The sequence below is a fragment of the Ammospiza nelsoni genome, chromosome 15 (genome assembly GCF_027579445.1).
Source record: "Ammospiza nelsoni isolate bAmmNel1 chromosome 15, bAmmNel1.pri, whole genome shotgun sequence".
Lineage (NCBI taxonomy): Eukaryota > Metazoa > Chordata > Aves > Passeriformes > Passerellidae > Ammospiza > Ammospiza nelsoni.
The window spans coordinates 4,945,646-4,971,191 of record NC_080647.1 but is presented as its reverse complement, the minus strand read 5'-3'; the positions used below and the strand labels follow the sequence as shown (position 1 = coordinate 4,971,191).

Below are 25,546 nucleotides of genomic sequence, written 5' to 3'. Positions count from 1 at the left end.
TTAAATAAATGTGAACTTCCATTCATCAAAATTTGAATGAAAAAGGAATATTCATTTAGACCTCACAAATGAAAATAAAGAAGGAGGAAGAGGGCAGGAGCAGAACCACACAGCTTTGCTCCCAGAGCTCTCATAGGGATAGACATTCCTGATGTGGGGGTCTTCCAGGTCAACAGAAAATACGAATTTATCAGCCTGAAAATTAAGTTTTATACATTCCTAAGAATTTAACTCAATCAACACACTGAGAAGTTACTCAATTTCTGCTCTTCCTTAGCTTTGGGCTCCCTACTGCAAAGAAATAACTCTCCACACTCAAGAGGTTATTGAGAAATTGTTTTATTAAAGCTCAGTTCAGAAGATGAAAATAAATGTAAGGGTGGCTGAGAGCAGTGGGATGAGCTGTCAGGACACAGTGGGACCTTCCACAAAGGCTCCCAAAAAACTTAATCAGGCCCAAGGCTTTAATTTGAGCGGTTTTGGGAAATTCAGGTGGTGATACAGGGACCAGAAAAAAGGGCCACTCTAAGTTTCCAGCATTTCCAGCATGTGTGGGATGTTGGCTGATTTGGAAAGGTGCAGGTTGAAGTAAAAGCCTGCAGATTCCCAGAACAATTGTGCAAATCCTCTCCTGGTGTCAGAGCATGGGATGAGCCATGAGGAACACCCAGCCCAAAGCTGACCCACTGCCTGATCAAGCAGCAAGAACCAAAAGGCCACATGAATGCACCAAATAACCCCCAGGTAGTAGAAATTGGAGGAAGTGGGGAGAATCAGGATTGGGATGTGGTGGAGGAGCCTTCATGCTGCTCCTTGGTGGCACCAAGCCATTGGGTCCTGTCACATGGAACCACAGACCTGCCAAAAACTTCAACAGGTTTTTGCCCTCTCTCCTTGAAAGAGTAACAAAACCAAGAAATGTGACAATTCTGAAGTCTGGTTTTGGAGTGTTAAAAGTGCTTTTCTTGGCTGGATGCTGCCATGGAGGCGCATGGTCCCAATGATGCCATCAAGATCTGCAAGGTCCCTGTGCCATCGAGCAAGGTGTGCATGATCTTTACATTATTATATAAGGTGTGCATTGTCCCTAAAGAAATGCACAAGGTGTGCCTGGTCCCCGTGCTCCACACAAGGTGTGCAGGGTCCCTGTGCCATCAGGAAAGGTGCTGGCAGTCCTTGAGCCACCGTGCAAGAGGTTCCTGGTCCTCGTGCTTCCAGGTGAGGTGTGAATGGTTATTCCATCTCTGTGCAAGGTGCAACAGGTCCCTGTGCCACCAGGAATGGTGTGCACAGTCTCTGTGCCATCAGGAGTGGTGTGCACGGTCCCTATGCCATCAGGAATGGTGTGTGTGATCCTCATGCTGCCATGTGAGCTGTGCATGGACCCTGCATCCCTGAGCAAGTCGTGCACGGTCTCTGTGCCATCAAGGAAGGCGTGCATGGCCCTTACACCATTTTACAAGGTACGCACGGTCCTTGCACCATCATACAAGGTGTCTCCGCTGTTCCAGGAGCACAGGCCATTCTCCCTCCCACCAGACACCGTTTCTCGCCCGGCACGGGTGAATCCCGGAGCGCTGCTGCCATGCCCCCGCAGCCCCGGCTCAGCGCAGGCCCCGGCCGGGGCAGGGCAGGCAGGGGCAGCAGGAGCAGAGCCCGAGGGCCGCCCTCAGCAGGGCCGAGCGCCGCGACGGCCGCTGGTATTTGGCGGCTCTCTTCACCCCGCCGCCCGTCTGGGCCGCGTAGTCCAGGGTGCGCAGGACGTGCTGCTCCACGCTGTCGGCAGCGCCGTGCTGCTGGGCCAGCAGCCCCTCCAGCTGCACGAACAGCCCGCGCAGCTCCAGCAGCTGCGCCTCCAGCTCCATGAGCTGCCGCTGCCGCGCCTGGGCCAGGCCCAGGTGATGCTTGGCCTTGAGCTCCTCCAGGTCGCGGCCGACGATGCGAGGCCCCTGCGGGCTCTCGGCCAGCAGATCCACGTCCTGGGCGCCCAGGTTGATGCCCGCCAGCTCCGCCTGCCTCTGGATCTGCTCCTTCAGCCGGTGCCGGTAGCGGCTCTCCCGGGCGTAGTGGCGGGCGAGGACGGCGCCGTAGCGGCGCAGCAGCAGCCACAGCTGGGTCTGGCGGACGCGGGGCCCCGCTCGCCCCGAGCCCCCGACCGGGGCCGCCGGCGGCGCTCCCAGCCGGGGCTGCAGGGCCGCGGCCTGGCGGGCGAAGGCGGCGCGGGCCGCTCCGAGGCCGCTCTTCTCGCGGGCGATGCTCTCCTCCGAGGTGCAGCACAGCACCGACTGCTGCGTCCTGTCGATGCTCTCCGAGAGCTGCTCCAGCCGCTCCAGCGCCCGCCACAGCTCGGCCGCCTCCCGCAGCGCCCGGCCCACGGGGCTGGCGTCGTCCCCGACGAACGCGGGGTTGTCGAAGCTCAGGGAGTCGTCGTGCGGGTCCCCCTCGGCCGCCACTCGCTGCTGCAGCTCCGCCAGCCGGTCCCTCATGCTGCGCGGGGCTCCGGCACCGTCTGCGGGGACGTGTGAGGCTGCGGGAGTGCTGCGAGCCTTCCCTGCTGGCCCCAGAGCAAATATTGATGGAGGAGGGCAGGTCCTGCGTCAGCCCCGGCCAGGCACGGCCGGTGGAGGGAAGGGCTCGTCCCGGGCAGAGCGGGGGAAAGGCCCGGGCCGGGAGCGCTGCCAGCACCACCCGCACCTGCGTCACGGGCCGGGCTGCGGCTCCTCACCTGATCCACCGAGGCTCGGCACAAAGACGCTTTCATTCACCCAGGAACAAGGACACCCAGGAGTCCCGACAGACGGGGCACGGAGGGGGTGACCCACCCGGTACCCCCGGCCTTCCAAACGCCTCCGGCCCGCTCCAGACTGCCGCGGCCTCACAATGTACCAAACCCAGCTCCTGGATGTACCAAATGAAGGGCAAATGACACGGAGTCAGTGACTCTGCCGGGCTGGCAGGGACCTGCAGGGATCACGGAGCCCAGCGCCTGGCCCTGCACAGCAGCATCCCCCAAAATCCCACCCAGCGCCTGGCCCTGCACAGCAGCATCCTCGAAAATCCCACCCTGGCCCGAGGCGCTGTCCAACACTCCTGGAGCTCGGGTCACGCCGTTCCTGTTGGGAACTGAACAGGGATGGAGGCAGAGCTTGGCCTTTCCCTGCTCTGCAGCTCGGGAAGGCTCCGGTGGTGAGGGTGAATTCAAAAAGATGCTCCTGGGGTTTCCAAGCTGGAAATGAGCTTTGGTATGACCCAGCTGTCCCAACATCACTGCAAGGCAGTGCTGAGTCCACTCGCTGCTGAAATGAATAAAAATCACAGCTGAATTCTAAAACATCTATAAAAAATACCTTTTAAAAGGTGCTTCTACAAAATGCATTTCCAAAGTGCATGGGGAAAATTGCTGTTCTCTGTCACTCTGGTATTTTATATAATGTATTTTATAATGTGCATTATCCCATATGACCTTAACATGATGATATAAAGTATACAACAACTATGATATAATATCAATATAATATCAAATCAATAATATCGACAGAGGGACAGCCAAGGGAGGTTTAGCAAAGGTCAAGCAGGTCTGAAGGGAGTAGAATTCCTTCCCTCCAATGCCATCTGATGGATGTACATAAAGGGGGGCTCCAGCATCTCTGCAAAACAAGTTTAATTTTGTTCTCTGTAACCATCAATAAAAAAAAAAAAAATTAAAAGAAAATAGGAAAAAAGGCCCTTTTGTCCCTGGGGTTTGGAGGATGAGTGTTGTGTTAAAATGGAGATATTCATTCCCATCAGAGAGGAAATGCCACTGGAATCAGCACAATAAAGTGAAATGTCAAATAAGTCAGCAGATTAATGAGGGGAAAAGTCAAATTAGAATGACAGAATCCCAGAATCATTAATGCTGGGAAAGGCCTCCCAGACCACCGAGTCCAACCTGTACCCAATGCCCAACTTGTCACAGCCCAGAGCACTGAGTGCCACCTCCATCCTTCCTTGGACACCTCCAGGGGTGAGGACTCCAAACCTCCCTGGGCAGCTCCTTCCAATGCCTGGCCACCCTTTCCAGGAAGAAATTCCTGCTGAGAATATTTATTCCATGTATTTATTGTCAGCACCTGCCCCTGGCTGAGCACGGAGCCTCCCCAGCAGTTCTGCACAAACCCAGCCCCATCCACCCCCAAAATCCCTGTTTAAACAATCTTATCACTGCTGTTTATCAAGGGCAAGAGCAGAGGAGTAATTCCTTGTTTCCCATGAAATATCCCTTAGGTAACAACAGGAACAACCTTTCCCTGGAGCTGTCACCACCTGAACCCACCCGTGTCCCACAGTGGCTGAGGGACCTTGCCCAGAGCCTCCTCCTCCTCCCCTGCTCCTTTCATGGCATTTTTAGTAATTTCACAGCACTTTCAGGCATATTCCCCTTCTTTTTCCAAGAAATGATTAGCTGCTTCTACCCTTTTTTCCCAGAAAAATGGGATTCTGGAGCCAGACTGGATGGTGATGGGGGTGAGGGTCTCCATCCCATCCTGCTCAAGACTATATAAGCTTCTCAATCCATTTATAAATAAAGTTTCTATATCCAGTTAATAAAACTTTCAATTAAAACTATAAAATTAGCCAGTTGCGTCAGAAAGCAATTTTTTTTAACCTTAAAACCTCCATTCTACCTACCTTTTTATTTTTTACCTTCTAATGTGTCAACTACTCAGGAAGCAATGCAAAACCAAAGTAAGAGTTTCTCTTTTTATTTTTTTTTTATTAAGACAATCCCACAGCTGGAAAATGAAACATCCTAGATTACATCAGTGACTTCAAAAAAACTCTAGAAAAAAATCTTTACAAATTTACATTTGTACAATACAAAAAACTAACAGCTCATTGCATATAAATATTACATTTGGTCTGCCAACATGTGGCATCAAAATCCCTGAAGTATTCATTAAAGGGACCTGAGATAGCGGATGTGAAGATATGGGCATAAATATCACCTTAAAAAAAAATAATATAGAAAGTAGACATAATTCTAATAGTTTTGTGCATTTTTTTGGAGTATTTTAAATCCAGAACACGACCTGGAGAGCCTAAATCATGTGAATTTTGCTCTGACATCAAGTGGTATTTCTACATGAAATCTGCTCTAATGACTCATGGAGGAATGAAGAGCCTGAATTAATATTTCTACAGAAAAATAATCCTCAGACACTGAGTTCTGAACACACCCGAGCAGCCACCACTCTCTGAGGAAGAATTTTAGGAAGAGAAACTGCAGATTTGGATTTTACCTGTGAATATTCTGGCAGGATCTCACCTCCCTCCCCCCAAACAGCTCCTCACAGACCCAAACCCAGGAAGATCTGCAGTGCTTGCCAGTGAAAACCCCCAAACCCAGGAACTGCTCCTGATTTCCCACTGGTGGAATTATTTCCCAACTATTTACACATTTGCCAGCTCCCCAGCGTGGCTGCAGTTACTACCAGGAGTAGTAACTCCAAGTGCTTGGTTTGCCTTGGAAGTCTCACAGACTCGGATCAGGTACCCACATCCACACACAAAAATGTATTTCAGCACCATTTTTAGAACACTAGAGTTAAGGCTGTGACAGCAATTCCCACTGGAAATTTAAATTTTTCAGGGATTCATAGCACAGTTGTGTGAGTTCGCTGTGGGCCGAACGCGACGTAGTAAAAATATACAAGCTTCCAACAGGTCTTTGCATTTCTAAGACTAAAAAAGGACGAGTTTTTAGACTAAATTTTGCAGGCTGTTACTTACTATACATAAAGGAGTTTTTTTACCATGTGTAAACCTTGGATATATTGAAGAGTTGAAAAGCCTCTGTCGCTCATGCGCAGGGATTTGCTATAATACACATTGTAAGAACACAACAACAGCTCCCTACCTATTAAATATAGAGTCAGCCCTGGAGGATTAACTGCTCCTTCAGGAAATCATCAGTATTTTATAAAACTCTGCAGGATGTTTTTTAAATAAAAAGATAAAATGTAAACACACAAAGACGTTTTTAACCCATGGAATTCATGACAGGACACTCCAGATATCAGTACACAACATCCTCAAACCTACAGCTGTTTACTTTTCCTTGGTGTTCACCACTCAAAGATGGAATGAATCAAGTTTTTATCAAAAATTAGTGATTTAAAATTATTTTTTTACATTAATATTCTGTTATTTGGAGCACAGGGACATTCCCGATAGATCCAAATGCTTTGCAAGGGTCATCTTGTTTTTGGGAGTCAAGAGAGCCTCCAAATATTTTAATTTTTAAAATTAATTAAAAACTCTCTGCCACACCCCTGGTGCCAGCTCCTTTCCTTGCTCTCTGAACTACTCAGCCCTTTTGCTTCCCCACAGGAGGAGCAGCTGAGATGGACATTGAGGAAAACATTCCAGGAAAATGAAACAATGCAAACAGGATGCAGAATTTGAAGCAGCCAAAAATCCTCCAATAATTATTTCTCCCCAATTCTTTTTAGTTTTTGTGTCTGCAGGGTGGGGGTGGTTGGGATTAGGGGGTGGCCTCTGCTTGGCTGATGGAGAAAGGAGTGATGGAAAGAGGGAGGAGGGATAAAAACTGCCCAAATTCATCCGAGTTCAAGCACCAACAGAAAGGTTTGGATTAAACCTAACAGCCTGGCAGCCAAAATAAAATTCATCATGATACCCAAAGTTTCCAAGAGAATAAATAAATAGCCTATAAAAGGAAACTACAGGACAGAGGTGGGGCATGGCAAAGAAGAAAATAAATGGCGATGGAGAAAATAAAAAGCAGGTGAAGTTTGGGCTGAATAATGGAATTGTTAAGGTTGGAAAAGGCTCCAAGATCATCAAGTCCAACCTTCAATCACATCCCATCATGGCCACTGAACCACCAAGGGCCACACGCGCTCAGTTCTTGGATGGAGACTCTGCCACCTCCCTGGGCAGCCTCTTCCACTGCCTGACCACTCTTCCCATGAAAATATTTTCCCTCATATCCAAGACAACAGCACTTCACTCCTGCCAAACAAGCTCTGCCATCCATGCCCTGGTCTGGAGAGAAAGGGGAGCTGCAGGGACAGGGGACTGGGGCTGGGAGAAGCTGAGAGCAAAGACACCCAGGATTTCAGCCCTGTCTCTGCAGGATGGAGTGTGGGGCCTGGGGCCTTTCCCAAGGTGTCCCAGCAGTCAGGATTGGATCTGCCAGTGGGACATCTCAAGGGAACAGAGGCACCAATGCCCAAACATCTGCAGGAACTGAGGAGCTCCTGGCCTGCCTGCTCACCCCCAGGAACCCCATTGACAATCAGACCTTAAATCCCATTCCTTAGGCAGAGCCTGGAGGTTTTTGTGGAGAGTTCAAGGAAAGACATTACTGACTCTGCAGCCTGCCCAGAGCTCAGCTTTTGGTTGGTTTAAATCACTTTAAATCCTGCTTCTGCTGCACCTGGTGGGCTCATCCTCAGTTTACCACACCCACAAGCGGCTCCTGATAGGATTTGGGATTTGAGAGCATCCAAGTTCCTACAAAAGTATAATTATTCCACAGAACTGTAAGAAATCAACTGCCCAACTCAGAGAAAGAATCCAGACACAAATCCAAGCAAAAAGAACAGCTCTAAACCCAAGTTATTTGTCATGCTTATAAAAGGTTCTCATGCACAAAAAAAAAAGAAGCTTTTTTTTTCAATTTTTACACTAAATTCTGCTGTCCCAGCACCCCCTGCTCTAGCTCATAGTCATGGGACACAGTAATACTTACGCCACAGCAAAGTGATGCTTCACTGGTATCTTCACAGTACAGAGAAAAGATACAGTTAAAAACATATTTAATCTTACTCTAATTGCTGCTAAAATACACCAACTTATAAAATGATTTCTCTGGAATCCCTGTGGTTTCTCTCTCCCCAACCCCTACACAAAATAAATAAGAATAACTGGATTTTCGGCCAGTCAGAAATAGAGGAAAAAAGCATTTCTTTTGCATTTCAAGCTTTTCAGGCTTTAGGATAGAACCCATAGTGTTTACATTAGCTCACAGGACTGATCTAAGGGATATGATTCCAACTATGGACCGATGCATACATGCTATTCCTGGTTACCATATGTAAAAGGACCAATCAGTCAAACAAATAATACATTTATAAATATAAATGCGTGTATATATACAGATATATGAGAGAGATGATAGGACAGGTGTTTCTACTTTAAAGCCCAACACAGAACTAGGAGAGCATCTGCACTTGGTTTTTTCCCCACCCCCCCCCCATCAAAAACCAAATCAAGTCTACCAATGGATTATAGCTGATTCCAAACACTCCTTACAAAATTAAAAGTGTGGGTTTTGTACTGTACCATAAACTCATATTAATGAGCAATTTAGGATATACTCTCCTCCATCACAAAACTAAACCTCTGCTTTTTTTTATTTTCAAGTCATTTTTGCATCTAACTAGGATTTTTTTTTTTGGAAAGCGAGATAAAATAGCTAGTGCTTAATATAGAAAGTCAAAAATTAAATTCCTTCTGCATCTGAGAATATACATGGGTCACTCTTTGCTGCCTGAGGTTTTCCAGAATTATTGACCAAGCTGTGCACAGAAGAACTTCAGGATATTGGATGAAAGCTTAAAAAAAAACCCCTAAAAAACCTTGAAAAACTCCACTGGAACTTTGTAGTCTGTTCTGACTTGTTCTCTCTGTAACCTGGCTCTGAACTGTCAGACAAGGGGAGCAAACTGGAATCCCACATCCATTCCAGGAGAGCCCAGGAAGGAAGGAAGAGGCTGCTCACCTGCAGCTCAGCCCACGCCACCGCCGAGGTCCCCGAGGAGCCAGAGCAGGGATCTCCTCACCAACTGCACTACCACTGCCACAGGGCTTCAAGTCAGCATTTCCCAGGACAACAAGAGCACAGTGCAACAGGAATTCTCTTCTGGAAGCTTGAGACACAAGAGTCAGTCTGGGGGGGGCAACAGCTCCCTCAGCACCTCCGGGGGGCCCAAACCACATTTCCATGGAGCACGGGGCAGTGGGGCCAAGCAGCCCCTCTGCACAGCAAATCCCCACCTGCCCCAAACACCTCTCAGAACCACTGCATTTGTTTTCATGGTGGCAACACAAGGAAGATACAGCTACTCACAAATTCCACCCCTCTACGCTCCTTCTCGCCTCTTCTTCACCATGCTCTGAATAACAGCATCTATTTTCTTTTCACTTTCCAGTAGTTGTAAATAAGAGGTAGCTGAGCTACTATTAAAAATCATGCTTTGAAGAGGAGGAACCTTTCAAATGTTGAAGTCACCCCTTTAGCTGCACAATCTCGATTAATACTATAAAAATATGAGAGGACAAAAAGAAAATAGATGCAAGTAACTTTTGCATTTGGCACCTTTTGTCTAGATATTCATACTTCTCAAGTATTCTCTTTTTAATAAAGTTAATGCACACATAGGACACACCACATCAAAGGTTTGCTACATATTTACAAGGCACCAACCCTTTGTCACTGTTTTTACACGGATAAAGAACCAATAAGAAAGCACATCAGGACCCCCAAAACTGTAGTATGGACATACTTCAGTTCAGCACATTTCCATCAACGTTTGGCCTGGGAAGATTAAAATAATCCAGATCCTTCTTACAATATAGAAACTGTAAACATTTTATAGCTGCCTTTAGGATTGGTGTATTGTGCAAAAGTTATAATTATTACTGTGTCTAAGGATTTATGGCAGAAACCACATAAAAACTCTGTAAGAAGGTGCTATTTCTATAATACAAAAACAAAACGAGGGAGAAAAGTCATAAGCGTGACTCGAAAATGTCATGTTCTTGCTGAGAAGCTGGAAGCCTCTGCAATGTGATGAACTCGTAGTGTGTGGGGAAGAATTTCTGTAATTTAAGGCCTAATGACTAAGGCTTGTTTTGACCAATGAAGTGTGGAGATCTGAAGCTTTAAAACAAACACAAACTGACAGGATGGAAAAGCACCACTGTGAAAACGTGAGTGGAGTCCCCGCACAACTTGCTTGGTAGAATTTCTGGTAAAATCCCTGCAGTAGAAGGCCATTGAAGTTCTTTTAAAATTGTTCCAAAGTTTTCCATCTGTCAATAATTCCATCCCATGAGATGGCTGACCCTGGCTTTTTCTGTCATTTTCCGCACCCTGCCTGACCTGGAAGTACCAAGGTTCAAAGGATCCTCGGTGTGCACAAAATTGTCATTGTCGGAGTCATCGTTGTACAGGACAGTTCTCCTGCCCTCGTTCCTGGTTTTGATCCGAGGGGGTCGGCTGAACCTCCCTCCAAACACGTTCTCCCCAAACTGTCCCCCAAAGAGGTTTTCAAACTCGTCGTCGGCGAGCCGGGCGCGCTTGGCTCTGGTGGCTCCTCGCGAGGCCCCTCGGCCTCCTCGGCCTCTCCTTCCTCCCCGGCCGCCGCCTCTTCCTCTGCCGCAGCCTCTTCCACCTCTGCCCCCTCGGCCCCCTCTGCTCCACCTGCCCCACCTGCCCCATCTGCCCCTCCTCCCCGTGCCTCGGCCCTGCCAATTCCGTTTGCCCCCGGTGAGTTTCCGTTTGATTTTGCGTTTGGGTTTTTTGGATTGCACAACTTTGCTGTAGTCATGGTCGCCGTCGATGTAATCCTGGTCTGTCCTGGAGGTTGATTCTGAGTCGGAATCAGAGCCACTTCTGCTGTCAGAGCTGGAGCTGGATCCTGATTCCCCACTTTCTGATGAAGACAAACCAGACTTTTCCTTTAATTCTCTCTTCTTTTCCTCCTCCTCCTCCTCCTCTGCCTCCTCCAGGGGCTCATCCTCCTCTGAGGCGCTCAGCAGCTTCCTCTTGACTCCTGCCCGGGGTTCTCTGCCATCCCCGTTGGTGAGGGGCCCATCAGGAGAGTGATCTAAGCAAAATAACAAAATAACCCCATCAGCACCACACCACAGCCAAACAGGACACAAAAAGTGGGATTTGCTGCAGTTGCCTTTGGGATTCTCTTCAGCTGTCTCTGAGGTGTGCTCAGGGATGATCCACTGGGAATTATTCACCCACATGCTGTGGACACAAGCAGGCGCTCTAAGAGGAAAATCTACCAAAGTAAACAAAGTTTTCATCTGGAAACAATGACTGCAAACTCTCCTGAGCAAGAGTTCAGTGAAGATGCAGGCAAAAAAAGGAGCCTGGAGTGACCAGGTTGGACACAAACATCTAAAACTCAGCCAGGTGAATCCTGCCTGGGGTGCCAAGGCAGGAAAACTCTAAAATCCATTTCAAAACTATACATACATAAAAATAACACTGTGCAAACAGCATTTATTCCCTATCAAATGCATGTTCTCAAAAGGCTTAGTCCAGAGAATATTAATGGAAAGAATAACTCAAGGAAGTCAGTGACATAAGAAAGCTCACAGGGATTGCTGAACACCTTAAATGAAAATTCAATAAAGTATCTGGCTGGCTTGGGACCCAAAATCCTCCATGTTGTCAGGGTTATGAATGTGACAATGAAGATTAAATATCTTCTTTAAGACAGGAAAAGCTCATCTGCAGCATCCAGCACTGCTACAGCACAAGAGTGTGGACTTGGGAAAGGCTCCAGGGTTCAGGAAACGCCCATGTAGTGCCCACCTTGGTGGAAACTCTGAGTAACTCATCTCCCAGATTACCACACCTGATCTGTTTCCCTTCTAATCACAACTACTTTGTTTTGCAAGTGAGAAAAATATTTATATATTTTTGTAAAATTTTTTTCATCTTCGGTTTCAGCTTGATTAATAAAGGCAAAGGCTCTGTGGTGGGAATTCTCTTGGTTTGTTTGCTGTCTGTAATTCCTGAAGGAACTGTAGGAGTTTAAGTGCAATCAAGTTTTCTATCTGAAAGGACTTTAAAGTTTTAAAGGACTTTTTAAGGTATACATGGAATCATCTGCATTCCACACCTCAGACAAGACACCACAGAGTAAAGGAGCAAAGTAAATTCAATTTTTTTGTATGGTTTAGGAATATAAACAGTGCTACACTGAGGCAATAAACATCAGACAGAAGCAAGATCTTTCATCTCTAGTGAAACCAGTCAGTCACAGCACAGAATTATTCTTTCTCACCTTGTTTCACTGGTGTAGATTTGCTCCTGACTGGTCTGCCTTTCCCTGGGTCTATGGCATTTCCACTCCGGCTCTGTGCATTTGAGCCTGATGAAGATGGTTGACCCTCCAGCTCTTCACCAGTGGCTGAACCCAGAGGTTCTTCTGCTGTATCTGAAACTTCAGACAGGACAGCACAAGGGGACAGGGTGATTTTTATGCTCTGTTTACAGGGCTGTGTCTGGGGAGGTTCTGTCAACAGCCCAAGTCAGGGCAATCTCACCAAGCTGCTCTGCAGCCATGGAAAGACAGATTCCTCCTGAGTGTAACCCCAAGCAGGATTAATTTAATTCATTATCCTTCACTGCTGTATGAGAGAGGCCCATACAGAGGAAGTCTGAGCTTTTGTCACTGGAATAATTCTTATCACAGCCAGACTCGGGTTCCCAATTCCCTGATCCTTCCCCAGGACTGCCCAACAGCCAAACTCAGCTAAAACAACCTACAGACAACACATTTCAGGACCTTGCTCCTTCAGCAGGCAGGTTTTGCATGTGTCTCATGAGAACAAGACTCAACCTGCACAGACAAGCTGCTCTAAGAGAAAGGCTGGATTTCCTCACCATGAGATGAGACTGAAGAGTTAGTCCTGGTCAGGGGCAGTGAGGTATTTTGGTTGGGTTTAGGTTGAATCTTCACTTGCTTCTGTTTCCCTTTTGGGCTGCAAACATAGAATATCCCAAAGAGAGAAATCTGTTATCACCACAGACTCAAATACAAAACTGATTTCTCCTGCAAAGTGATCCCTTCTTCCCAGGTGTGATAACACTAAAAATAGTTACACCATGGTGCTGTTTGCTAAAGGTATAGGGAGTTTGCAGGGACAAGGTTTTATCCCCCCTTTTAAACCCAACAGTCAGTTTACTCAGATAATGTATCAGATGAAGGCAGAGAAGTGTTACACAACATTTTTTCAACAGCTAAAAGGTAAAGAGACAGCTGATCTTTAATTTCCTCCAGAGGGAACACTTGTAACCACATCGTATTTCACTTACCAGAATTAGAAACTACAAATTGAGCGTGATTTTATCTCCCAAAAGAGCAAGTTCAGCAGGAAATGAGCAACACTGCTGCTGGTTATTCCCAAAAGCACATTACCCCTGTGCTCTGGAATGGCAGTGCCAGCCAGGCTCCCCATCCCTGCTTTACCTGGATGCTCTGCTGGTTGAGGGGGAGCTGCTGCTGCTCCTCAGCCGTTTTCGGTACCGAGGCCTTTTCCTCTTCTGGCATTGCATTGCTGACTTGTACTCAGAAATGATGTTTTTCATGTGGTTCTCAAATAAGGCAGAGAGTCGAAGGGTCATGCTGTAAATCTGCAGTGAGAGAAAATGGTCAGGCTTATTAGAGTTGAGTAACTTGAAGATCAACTTAAAAATCATCACAGAGATGTCCAGACTTTGTAGCAAAAATAAAAAATTCACACTGATGTTCCACTATGAGGCTCTTTACAGAATACTTCCTTCCATGGGCCATGAGTATTCTTGCAACAGAAAGTGTTTTCTTAAAAGGATTTAGTAACAGCACAAAGTATTTCCAGAGCTGAAGGAAAATGGATTTCTGGATTACTGTCCCCTTTGTCAATCCCCATGAAACATGGAAGCAGGCCTTAAGATAACTTGAATACCAAGGGAAAAACAATTGGATTTCACATCTCCTCACATTTGTTTTTGTACTACATCCCTGGTGAACTGTCCTTACACCACCCTTACAGAGCTACAGAGAAGCAACCAAAAATGTCCTCAGTCCTAATTTCTGTAAACCAGATGTCAAAATCTTTGAATCACTTTCCTGTCCTCTTTCCAGGCCTTGCTTTTGTGTAGCCTCATCCACAATATGTGCAGTTATCAAGCTGATAGCCTTGTTTACAGGGATAAATTATTGAAAAAATAAAAGCAACTGGTAACCAGTGTTCTGTTACAAATATTGCAAGGAACAACTGCAACAGTGATCATCGTCCCAGATGAAAATGGATGTTAGATATCATCTGGAAGAGCAGAACAAAGCAAGTTGATAACCACAGAATTGGTGTGTCCTGGTTATTTTTATTACACCAAGAAGTGCTTTGCTCTTCAGACCTTATTTCATGTGTTTTATTCATGTAGGGCCAAGGTCTTTGTTAAAAAACCAGGCATTAAAATTTATTACTTACACGAGACTTTTTATTAGGAGTGTAAGCTTTAGAGTTGCAGAATATTAAACGAATATCTTTGTAGAATTCCAAGGGACTGGTGTAGTTTCCTGCTTCCAAGGTTTCTTTCACAGTGCTGAAGTCCATGGGAGTGTCTACAATATCTCGATAATCCTGTGAGAACACACAAGAGGAAAATCAAAGCTCTCAAATCCTACAGCAGTAACATCCCCTCAGTGCTCATCCAGTGGCTCAAATCATTAGTTTACTTTCAGAGCTGTTGCAGATAATTCCCTGAAAATATCAGCTCATAAAGGGAGAGGACAGAGCCATGCCCAGCATGGATGTTCTGCCAAAGGAGGAACAATTCTGGGTGTGGAAGCTGCACTTACAGGGTAAGAGAAGAGATCAACAGGCTGCCTGAAAGGCTCTGAGTCCTCTCGTTCATAAATCAGGTTTAAGAGCTGCTGGCACTGCTCCTTCCAAGCATCAGCACTGGCTTTCATGGGCTGCCTCTTCACCCTTCGTCTCACCTGCAGGGAAACAGGTACTGCAGATGGTATCACAATATTCACATTGCTCCCTTGAAGTTCCTACTAATCTCCCAGCATTCTGCAATTAAAGCATTACCCAATTAAAAACAGAAATCCAGGAAGATTAAAGCAGAGCTGATGGCACAGTAATATGCAAATGAGACAAATCAAACAAATTTGCCTTCTCTGGTCATATATAACTCTCAAACCCATGAGAAGATGCAATATTTCAGCTCCAGCCTTGCTATATTTATCAGTTGCATTGAAATTTGAGTGCTGGAGATATTTTCTTTAAAATCAAATTTTTAAAAAAAATGACCACAGCAGAAATTTTACTCACTCGTCTCTTCCCAGAGGAAGTGCCTGGAGCATCTGAATCCACATCCACTTCTGCCACCTAAAGGCAAAGGGAATGATCACACACAGGCAGGTCTGGAGAACCCTCAGCCATGGAAAAAGGGTTAAAAACCAGCCAACAACAACCACAGGGCACTTGGCAACAGGAGCTACAGCACATTTCAAACTGCACTGAAGGGGAGAAGGTGTTAGGAGAGGGAAGCAGCTCAAGGCAGTGATATCCACCCTGGATTCTACCTTACATTTCACTCCAGGGATCAAATGATGGGAAATGACACAGAATTACATAAGGAAATCAGCTCTGCTGCCTCGCTGACAATGGAGAGCTGTTGTCCTTCTGACTGAGTAACAGCTCCACTTCCCAGCTCCCCTCATTACTCATCCTTCCCACAAAACATCATGTACTGAGAGAAGATTAAAGACAGGCAGTTCCAAGAAGCATTTTTACTTCAGGGAGCTTATTGTCTCAGGTGAGCCTAAACAGCCTCATCTCTAAATCTCAGTGCAATTACCCATAAAATAAAGACTCAACAAAAATAAATTTTCTTTCATGTGTTGAATTTTAAAAAGGAAGGAAATGATCTTACCTCCTCTTCCTCATCAGTACTGCTCAGGTCTTCTGCTTTCACCTTGTTGTAGATTTCTAATATATCAGTACAGCTCTGATCTCTGCAGGACAATGACAAAAACCAAGGAACACAATGAAGGATCCCAAGAATTGGAGCTGTGGGGTCTGTGAGGTCCAAACTCACCCAATGAAGCGGAGCAGGACATCTGTCACAATTTTGGCTGCTTTGACTATGGGGCTGTCTGGTTCGTTGAAAGTCCTGGCATTGTGTTCAATGTATCTTACCTCCCACATCAGGGCAGAGATTCTCCTGAAAAATACACAAAATTTAAGGAATGGGATGGAGAGGAAGGTGTATGTTATTTTTATTTCACGTTCAGTAGGATTCTTTGGTAAAAAAATGGAATTGGGAATTCCAGATCAAGCAGAAACAGGTTGTCCTCAGAAGGGAAAAAAGGAGCAGGACATTATGTATTCCCAAATTAACTGGGAAAGCTGAGATTCCCAGCATCATTCAATCCCCTTCTAGCAACTGCAACACAAGCAAAACCCCTGCTCAAAGGCAGCAGGGATGGAAACAAAGCAAACATGCTCTGCCTCCAACACAGCAGGCTCAGGGTGTTCAACCAACATTCCAGATCCAGCTACAGCAGCTTTTGCCTTGGCCAGCAGAATTTATTATTCAGGAAGACTCACTTTGCCCAAGGGCAATCTGATCTTCTGCAGTTGCTGAAGGGACCTTAAACAGCCTTCAGCTCCACATAATAATAAATGCAATAAATGTCAGCTACAAACACAAACTCACCTATAAAACCTGTTTTCAAGCCTCCTCCTGATGGTGGTGAGGTCAGTTGGATAAGCAACAACAGTGCAATACATGGGATAGGCACTAAGATCCACTGGAACAGCAAAGGGATTAGAAATGTCTGCAAGACAAAAGACCACAATGATTTAGATGCCTCCAAGGGATGTTCCACCAAGATTCCTTTTAATGGTTTCTGGGGTTTCCTTCGAAGAATTCAGCAAAAGCAACGCAGATCTACAGCTGAGAATGTCATTACCCACAGGGCAGGGTTCCTCCTCTTGTACCATCTATTCCTGCTCTTGAAAAAGCACTTTTTGTTTTAGTATCACATCTGAGATTTGTGTGCCAGCAGCCAATCTGACTGAAAGGAACGACGCATTTGCACTTACAACAGGAATACTACAACACATAACACTGAGTAAGAACACAGACATGTCCTGGGTGTAAACACAGGCAGAATTTAAAGCACAGCATGCTATTAAATGGTTACAAACCAGTTACAAGGAATTTGGAGGTGAGGGTATTTAGTGAGGATTTGCTGGTTGGTTTTGAGGGGTTTAATTATATATTTTGCTCTTTAGATATGACCCACTGGGAAGCCCCAGAAAAAAAGGGAATTTAGCTTGAAAACTGAAATAGGAAATTTAAAAGGCTCTTTTCAGTAATTTAGTTGGGTACATTTCAAGTCCCAGCACTCCATCCCATCTACTCTCCAGTCCTGTGCCCCCTCCCTGCTATTGTTAATCCTTCCCCCTTTTCTCTCCAAACATACCAAGGGAAAGAAGCTGCTCAATCCCTCGGATTACTCGTTCACATTCTTCATCTCTGGAATGGGCCCCCCACTCTCCCTCCTGGGGCTTGTAGAGAAGAGCTGTCAGCTCCTCTGGGGTCACAGGAACTCCAGCACCGACCTCCTCCGGATAAGCAGCTGCAGAGGAACAATTCCAGAGAGTAAATGCAGGGCCCCAGAGCTGTTTGCTTTGTGCAGGGACAGGAATCCAGCACACACTTACTTCCTTCTGGGATTGGCTCCATGTCCCATGGACTCATCCTCTCTCTTTCATTGTTGTCCCAGCTATTAAAAAATTCATTCAAATGCACAAGTTAGAGCTGAATATAAAGACACACCTTTTCTTTACCAGATTTGACCCAAAAGGTCACTCCAGTTAGGAATAAGACATTCCAACTCCCTGTTTTCCTCTTGTACCTCCTATACAGTCACTGCACTGCTGTTTATACCACAATTGTTGCTTTAGGAATAAATTTTAAAAAATTTAAAAATTAAATTAGATTAAATTAAATTAGCAAAAAATTAAATAAGTAAATACTCAAAATATTCTAAAATAAATAGTAAGTAATAAATAAGAAGTACAATATGTGAAATTAAATAAATAAATAAAGTGTCTGGGTATGTATTTAAATGGAAAAAGGGATTCTAATTCTTGATCCTATTTCTGAAGTTCTCTGAGTTGTCAGGAGGCCCAGGACATGGCAATACTCACTGGACACTGTAGCACTGGAAGGAACTATCAGGATACTCTGCCTGGAAAGGCTGCTGACTCTCCACAGTCCCAAACCACCAGGCATCATCAATGATACTGCGAAACCGATCCCCTGCAAGGGCAAACATTGCACTCAGAAAAACAACAACAGCAAGAACTGCTAAATATTTCCTTTTAGAGAATCAGCTCCCTCTTTTGTCAATGCCCTACTTTCCATCCCTGCATCTTGCAGCACAGGAGTTGAGCCCTTGCCCTCAGGGCAGGACTTGCCCATCTCTGGGAATTACCCACAGCTGCCTCACACCTCAGATTCCCAACAGATCAGGAGATTCTCCTGCTATCACTGCCCTTGGAACAGTTTTTCTCATTTCTTTTCTTTTTTTTTTTTTTTTGCTAGAGGAATTGCAGCAAACATCAAATAAAAGTTTCCAATAATCTTTATAATATCACGTGTGTATAGTCCTTTACATCATGTAATAAAGACACTGTGTCCCATTAAACAGCTGCAGAAATGGTGCAAAACACATGGAATTGGGGAAAAGAAACCTCACCTATTTGCCAGTTCCTTTCTTTGGCTTCATTATAAAACTGATGCAGCACAAGGAAATCAATAACATCTGGCATATCATGGTACCTTCAGGAAATAAGACCAAACAAAGTTATTATTACCCAGAAATGCAGTTCTAGATGAACTGCACAGTCCTCAAATTCCATGCATTTGGGATAACCATTACTGCCATCATCATGCCTTGCACAGGAAATAAGAAAGGAGGAGGGGGGAGCATCTACACTGCAAGGAAAGCTCTTGAAGTATGTCATCAGCATTCCAGTGACTTACTTTATGGAAAAGGATTCTCCTGTCATTTTGCCTGTGATTGGATCCAGGAATGCAAGCTTCAAGCAGCAGAGTGTGGGAGGCCCAACTTCATATTTAATTCCTACAGTCTTCACAAATTCTTGTTCCTAGTTAGCAAGAAGCATGGAACAGCATTATTTTATCTTACCAAAACCAAAAATATCCATTTTTAAGTGAAACATATTAATAAAATCCAAGTATGTTTCCACTCTACAGCACAGGTAATTTCACCCATTAATTTTTCTTTCCCCAATACTAAAATCAATCACTGTCACCACAGAAAGAAAAATGAAGAAGCTCATTCCCTTGGCAGGTTTGTGAACAGGATTCCTACAAATTATTTAAGAAGGTTCTAAGGACCAAACTCAGTTTTAAGCACATCAAAGCACATCCCTGACCTACCCCAGGGCCCCTCACTCTTGCACAGTGGGAAAAAAGGAAATTCTTCCTCTGAAAATGGGAATCCCACAATAGCCTTTATGTTCATGTCCTGTCAAAGCCCATCCTAAGTGAACAGCTATTTCCTTTTCCTCACAAACTGATGATACCTTGGAAAATCACAGCTGGAATCACTGAATATCTGGGACTGGTAACTGGGTATTTTCCCAGTAAAGCAACTACTTTCATTAATAGAATCACCAGCATGGTTAAATGAACATTAGCACATATATGGGCTCTTCTCTTGATATGAAATCTGAGGAAAGCAGGAAAAAATAAGGAATACTGTGGATTAAGGCTTGGGAACTCATCCAAAGCAAGATCCAATGTTTCAGAGAACTCCTGCACACATTTAGGTGTTTACACCACGATTTCTTACCACAGCATTAAAAACAAGAAACAGAACCCAAATGCTCAGGTCATTGTAGAGTGGTGAGATAACCACAAGCAGCTCTGCAGTGCAGGGTTCTGAATGAATTCAGTGTTCAGGAAAAAATAATTTGTGTGAAAAGAGATCCCTGAGAATCAAATCAAAAACCAGGAAGTGAACAGATGTAAAGACTTTGTGTTAATAAAAACTAACTTTAATATTTACAATTAAAACTTTGATATTAGCATTTTAAAGCAATCCTTTCTTCACATTTTTCTTGTTGGTTTTTCATGTCAGTTTAACATTACAGAGACATTCAGCTCTTTGAAGTATTTCTTGAACTTACCCTGAGTTCCATTTTGTTCCATGGTTGTTTTTGCATGTTAATACTGTAAATTTTGGCTTTCCTCACTGCCCTCACATAAGCTTCATGGCCTTGCCTAAAGTAGATGATCTTAAAAGAGAAAAAAAAAGAGAAAATTTAAACAGAAAAAAAGAGCAAATGAGAAAAGTACAGCAAATTATTTTAATGATTGTGCTCTTCCTGTTCATAATACCAGGTCTTATCCCTTTGAGAACACATTGCACACTTATTTATTTCATCATAAAACACTCTTCTAATTAAAAATATTTCTATCAGCCAAATTGGCACCTGCTCTGTGCTTTAAAATTAGGATCATTAACAAATGTGCAGGTGAAGATGCACAACTGATTTTTCATGTTAATCCCAATTTACCTGAGCAAAAAAAGGGACACAAGACATCAATCTGTAAACAACAAACTGCTTGGGAATTAACAAAGTTATCAAAACTCAGCCTGTCCTGAGCACAATTCCCTGCAAATATTGCTGGGCAGAAGAGTCCAAAGCAAGCAGAGCTGCTGACTGGAATGTGGAAATGGGGCTGTGTATTCTATTCCATCTGTCAGAGGTGGGGCAGTCATCTTCTGTAACTGGGCAGTTTTCTTTATCTCTCCCACAGCCAATCCTCCCTGCAGGAGATCTCAGCTGTTCATGGGCCATTAATTATTAATTATCTTATGTCCATGGCCAGTGAGTGTCCCTGCATGGCTGATCCAATTCCAGCATCCCATGGGGAGATGCTCCGCCCAGGGGAGGAGCCAAGCATTCCTACCTGGATACAATCTAAGGTTTGGAACACCACAGCAGCCTTTGCCCACTGCATTCCCAGAGGAGCAGCCCTTTCCCAGTGGATTCCCAGAGGAAGACCAGGCCTATCTACACCACCACTGGATCTTCAGTGGAAAACTCCACCCTTCTACAGGATCAGTGCTTTACAGAACCACATCTGCCACTCCAGGAGGGCTCCACCAATGGGACTGCCACCAACACCCATCCCAACAGGGTGTCAGGTCGTGTTCTGACTCTGACAGTGTTGTTTTGTATTATTGCATTGTTTTTGGGGTTTTTTTGTCTTCCCTAATAAAGAACTGTTTTCCCTGCTCCCATATCTTTGCCCGAGAGCCCCTTAATTTTAAAAATTACAACAACTCGGAGGGAGGGGGTTTACATTTTCCATTTCAGGGCAGACACCTGGCTTTCCAAACCAGGATAGGGCAGTACCTCATCCCCCATCTGGGGCACGAAGGGCGAGCGGCGGGGAATGGTGTCCAGGATCCACTGCGGGGCCAGCCACTCCTCACTGGGCTCCCCTTCCAGGGACAGCAGCCCACTGGCTTTCTAAACACACATCAGGACATTACACAGTAAGTTACATAGAGAAGTTAAATATCTGCATTAATTTAGAATGCAATCAACACAATATTCAGAGTACAGTTAATTACTATGGAAAACTCATCGTACAGCAGTTACTGCAGGTAAGACACAAGGAAGAGCAAACTGTGGAGTGTCGTCCTTCCCAAAACCTCCACTAAATAGACAGGTTTGTTATAAATATAACTGAAAATTATAACCTTCACAAATCATTAAAATGGCTTAAAACATTCATAAATCATTAAAATGCCCATGGCAGGGGGGTGGGATAAGGTGATATTTAAGACCTCTCCAACTCAAGCCAGTCTGTGGTACTATAATAAAGAAATAAATTGCATTTTTATAAATATTCTAAATGTCTTTTAAAAAATACCAGGAAAAAGACATCTGACTATGTCAATACAATACAGATCCATTATAATTTTACAACAAAACCACCCTGTTGTAAACTTGACTGTGGTGAAGAGCATAAACCTGAGAGGAAAAAAAAGGGAATCTGAAATGAAGAACCACCTGTGGGAAACATGGAAGCCCAATAAAACAAACAATAAAATTTCTCTCTACCACTGGTAGCACAATTACTGTGATCTCTATAAATATTTTTTTACTCTATACCCATTTATAAAATATTTTACTTTGAAAACAACCACTAAAACCTGTATTTATATTCATAAAGTACAAAAGACACAAAGAATTACATATGCTGACCTTCTTCCTTGGCTGTTTCAGTTTCCTTCGCTTTGGCTCCAGCCCTTTTGTTCCCTTCATATTTTCATCTTCAGAACTACTGCAGATTTTCCGAGCTGCCTGCCTGGTTTGTCTCTTTGGAGGCTGCAGATTAATCCCAGCATCTGCTGTCCAGTCTGAATATTCACTTGATGAATCACTGTAGATAATAAAAAAGTTGTAAGAAAGAGAACAGAAAACTTCAGTTTCCCCATAGGGAATTGAAAAGTCCAAACATTCAACCTGCTCTCCTGGTTCTGCTCAGGATTAGCAGAGAATTTTGTTATCATGTGAATTTAAAGAAAAACAAGTGCTCTCTGATTTGTGATTTCAGTAAATTCTTTTACCAATTTGAAACTCACAGTAAAACTACATCTATGGTTGATATTAATTCTCATTATCTCACTGATTCACAGACTGACTTCATAAGAACTGGCAACAAAAAATGCATGGAACATTTAAAGAACTAGAGCACTTCCCTAAAAATCCAGCTCTGACTTCTTCAATACCAAATAATACAAGTACAGGATTTATATGGCAAACTGGCATTGATTTTTTTCAAGTAGCTCTTAATTAAAGCCAGTATCTTCTTATAAAAGGCTTTTTTTAGAATGGTTTTTGACTTGGAAAAGAAAAAGAACAGAAAAAAATCACAATATGAAATGTTTCATGACTAACTGATCAAAAATAAATTTTCAAAATGAAGTCTGAGTATCTCAGTATCAACTGTCCTATTTAAATCCCATAATAAACCAGTGTTCCCAATTCAGAGCCCAGTGGAGGTACCTGGAACTGCTTTCACTCTGCCAGGCTGCCACAGGATCATCCATGGATGCATCACTTGTGCCAACAGTCTCATCTTCCTGTAGTGAAAACAAGAGGATTCACTCTGGGGCCAAGGGTAAAACATATAATTTTTGTTTGCAAGCAAGCTGTGTCACACAAGAAATGCTTTCCATTCAAGGCTGGTTTAGCTTTAAAGAAATAAATCCACAATTTCTTCCCATACCTTAATTAATATTATAATATATCCTTCTATAGCTCCTTTAGAACAAATGTGAATTTTAATTATATCAGAACTACAGAATGAGTTCTTCTTTAAGTGCTTGATTAATAAATTTTATGCTCAAGGCCCAGCTTTTTGAGCTGTTTTCTATTTTCAATGCATTTACAAAGCAGCAATGTTCACTCTCTTCCTCAAGAAGAACAAGTTATATTTATCTTGTTATATTTATATTTTAAGTTCTTCCCTTGCCAAAATCAATGATAAATACCGATACTCAATCTCTTTCAACAGCAGTCTACAGATGTAGATGAAATCAAAGCACTGCAAAATGAAATCAAAGTCCTGACCCAGAATCCATGTGCCGCATGAAATCCCAAAATAGCAAGTGGTTTAACACAACCCAGTTAAATTTACTTGAAAATGTTTCAGGTTTCCAAAAATACAGGAGCTGTTTTAAGCTACTTTTGAACCCTGTCCTGGCATTTAGGTAAATGATCCTTCACTCTCCAAAACCAACATGCCACAGGAACACCACAAATCCCAGGGACTCAATGACCTGAGTGTTTCTTCCCATGTGGAGAATCTCAGAATATCCTGAAGGGCTGGAAGGGACCCACAAGGATCAGAGCTCAGCTCCTTGCCCTGCCCAACAGTCCCACCCTGTGCATCCCTGGCAGTGCTGTCCAAACCTTCCTGGAGCTCTGGGAGCCTTGGGGCTGTGCCCTGGGAGCCTGGGCCGTGCCCGACACCCTCTGGGAACCTTTCCCTGATCTCCAGCCTGAGCCTGCCCTGGCACAGCTCCAGCCATTCCCTGGGTCCTGTTCCTGCCAAAACCTCTCTGGGTTCCCAAGACTGCTCAAAAAATCATCAAGAGAGGCTCTGTGATAGCATCAGCAGCAATTTCAGGATTCTTGGATGAATTCTCTCAGGCCCCATTGATTTGCAGGAATCCAGCTGGAGCAGATCCCACACAAGCTCAGGGCTGACTGGAGTTGATCACTCTCACTCAAGGCCCTCCAGCTTAGAGCACTGGGACCCCTTTGCTCCATCATCCATGTTGAAGATGGAGACAAAGGATGTGCCAAAGGTTTGTGAGGTGACCATTCCCATCCTGGAACGGGCCAATATTATTTTTACACTGCCTTTTGCCATAAACACATTTGAAAAACCTCTTTTTACTGCCCCCCACCCCAGCCCTGGCAGCTCCAGCTCAAACTGAGCATCAGCTGCACAAACTTCCTCCCTCCAGCAAACACATGGAACCTGAATGTGGATTTGGGAAGGGGGAAGGTGCTGGAGGCTGCTGGGAGGCTCAGACCTCAGAGGAGCTGTCGGAGTCGTGGCGGGCACAGGGGTTGTGGCTGGCTCCCTGCTGGCTGTGCTCGATGGTGGAGCGCGTCTGGTACGCGTGCTGCCGCTTCCGCTGGTTCCTGCGCAGCGAGCGCCCGCCGCCCGCCTGCAGCTCGCTCTGCCAGGGCAAAACGGGGACACATCAGGGAGACACTCAGCAGTTTTACACACCAAAGAAGTGCCTGGTTACAGTGGCTGAGCGCTGCATCCCAGTCACAACGGAGCAGTAAGAAATCCTTGTGCAATTAGACAGTATCTCTGACACACTGCGGATGTTTTAGGTGCGCGTTCTTGGTTTAACAGAAATTCTACTTTATAAAGTAGCAGTCTTTGGAAAGGAAATGATTGAAAATACCATTCTTTTGTATAAAATTCCTGCAGTCTCTGCATAAGATAAATCTAGCCCTTGTAGAAGTTTGGCACCTCTGCTTTCCACAAGTCAAACTGAAAACCCACCGTGGCTCTGCGATTTTCCTTTCCCAGCATCTTCCCACCACCGAAACCTCAAGGATAGAGATTTACCACTATTTGGATATTACAGACAGCCAAATCACAGTTACAGAAGGAAGAAGACTGTGAGCCAGAGAAACAATTAGGACTATTGATCTTCTAAATAATTCAATAAAATTGGTTTGAGGTTTTTTACTGGTCTTATTTTTGTTGCTCAGAACTGCTTCCCACCCAGGCTGTCTCTTCCAGAGCACTAACTCACCCGTTGTAATGTGTGGGATGGCTTTCTCTTCTTGTCAGCAGTGTATAAACTGATTTCTATTTCACCTTTGGCAGCTCGACATTCTTCCTGGACCCTAATTATACACAAGAAACAGACATTATATTCATTAAATTATCATGGAACTCAACAGCCTCCTTAATATATACATTAAAATACTTGTGCAGCTCTAAGAAATCTGTGCATAAACCCCCCTAGCAGCATCCATCCATTTGCTCCTGGAATCACAAGTTAAAGAAACAAAGTCATTAGCTGAGCAGCCATAATTATTTTCCAATGTATTAAAATTACTTTCAAGTCTTTTT

General features: G+C 44.5%; 2 protein-coding genes across 2 annotated transcripts in view; both read right to left on the bottom strand.

Moving 5' to 3' along the window:
- Window positions 1–1,604: 1,604 nt before the first annotated feature.
- Window positions 1,605–2,486, bottom strand: LOC132079874 (syntaxin-1B-like). The gene has a single exon (XM_059482709.1). The coding sequence runs from the start codon at window positions 2,484–2,486 to the stop codon at window positions 1,605–1,607; it is 882 nt and encodes a 293-aa protein (XP_059338692.1).
- Window positions 2,487–4,735: 2,249 nt separating this feature from the next.
- BRWD3 (bromodomain and WD repeat domain containing 3) overlaps window positions 4,736–25,546 on the bottom strand; it is a 50,291-nt gene continuing 29,480 nt past the window's right edge. Inside the window, exons 20-40 of the mRNA XM_059482735.1 lie at window positions 25,224–25,317; window positions 24,480–24,629; window positions 22,942–23,018; window positions 22,138–22,315; window positions 21,280–21,396; window positions 20,044–20,151; window positions 18,872–18,996; window positions 18,585–18,667; window positions 18,034–18,145; window positions 17,545–17,606; window positions 17,304–17,459; window positions 16,532–16,652; window positions 15,911–16,036; window positions 15,746–15,827; window positions 15,142–15,198; window positions 14,661–14,801; window positions 14,290–14,442; window positions 13,290–13,453; window positions 12,704–12,801; window positions 12,102–12,260; window positions 4,736–10,901 (exon numbers count right to left, since the gene is read on the bottom strand). Of these exons, the coding sequence (XP_059338718.1) occupies window positions 10,108–10,901; window positions 12,102–12,260; window positions 12,704–12,801; window positions 13,290–13,453; window positions 14,290–14,442; window positions 14,661–14,801; window positions 15,142–15,198; window positions 15,746–15,827; window positions 15,911–16,036; window positions 16,532–16,652; window positions 17,304–17,459; window positions 17,545–17,606; window positions 18,034–18,145; window positions 18,585–18,667; window positions 18,872–18,996; window positions 20,044–20,151; window positions 21,280–21,396; window positions 22,138–22,315; window positions 22,942–23,018; window positions 24,480–24,629; window positions 25,224–25,317 (3,157 nt within the window). The 3' untranslated portion in view covers window positions 4,736–10,107. The remainder of the gene's footprint in view (window positions 10,902–12,101; window positions 12,261–12,703; window positions 12,802–13,289; window positions 13,454–14,289; window positions 14,443–14,660; window positions 14,802–15,141; window positions 15,199–15,745; window positions 15,828–15,910; window positions 16,037–16,531; window positions 16,653–17,303; window positions 17,460–17,544; window positions 17,607–18,033; window positions 18,146–18,584; window positions 18,668–18,871; window positions 18,997–20,043; window positions 20,152–21,279; window positions 21,397–22,137; window positions 22,316–22,941; window positions 23,019–24,479; window positions 24,630–25,223; window positions 25,318–25,546) is intronic.

Bases quoted from the DNA above. Each gene is read 5' to 3' on its own strand.
- LOC132079874 (XM_059482709.1), bottom strand. From the start codon at position 2,486: ATGAGGGACCGGCTGGCGGAGCTGCAGCAGCGAGTGGCGGCCGAGGGG.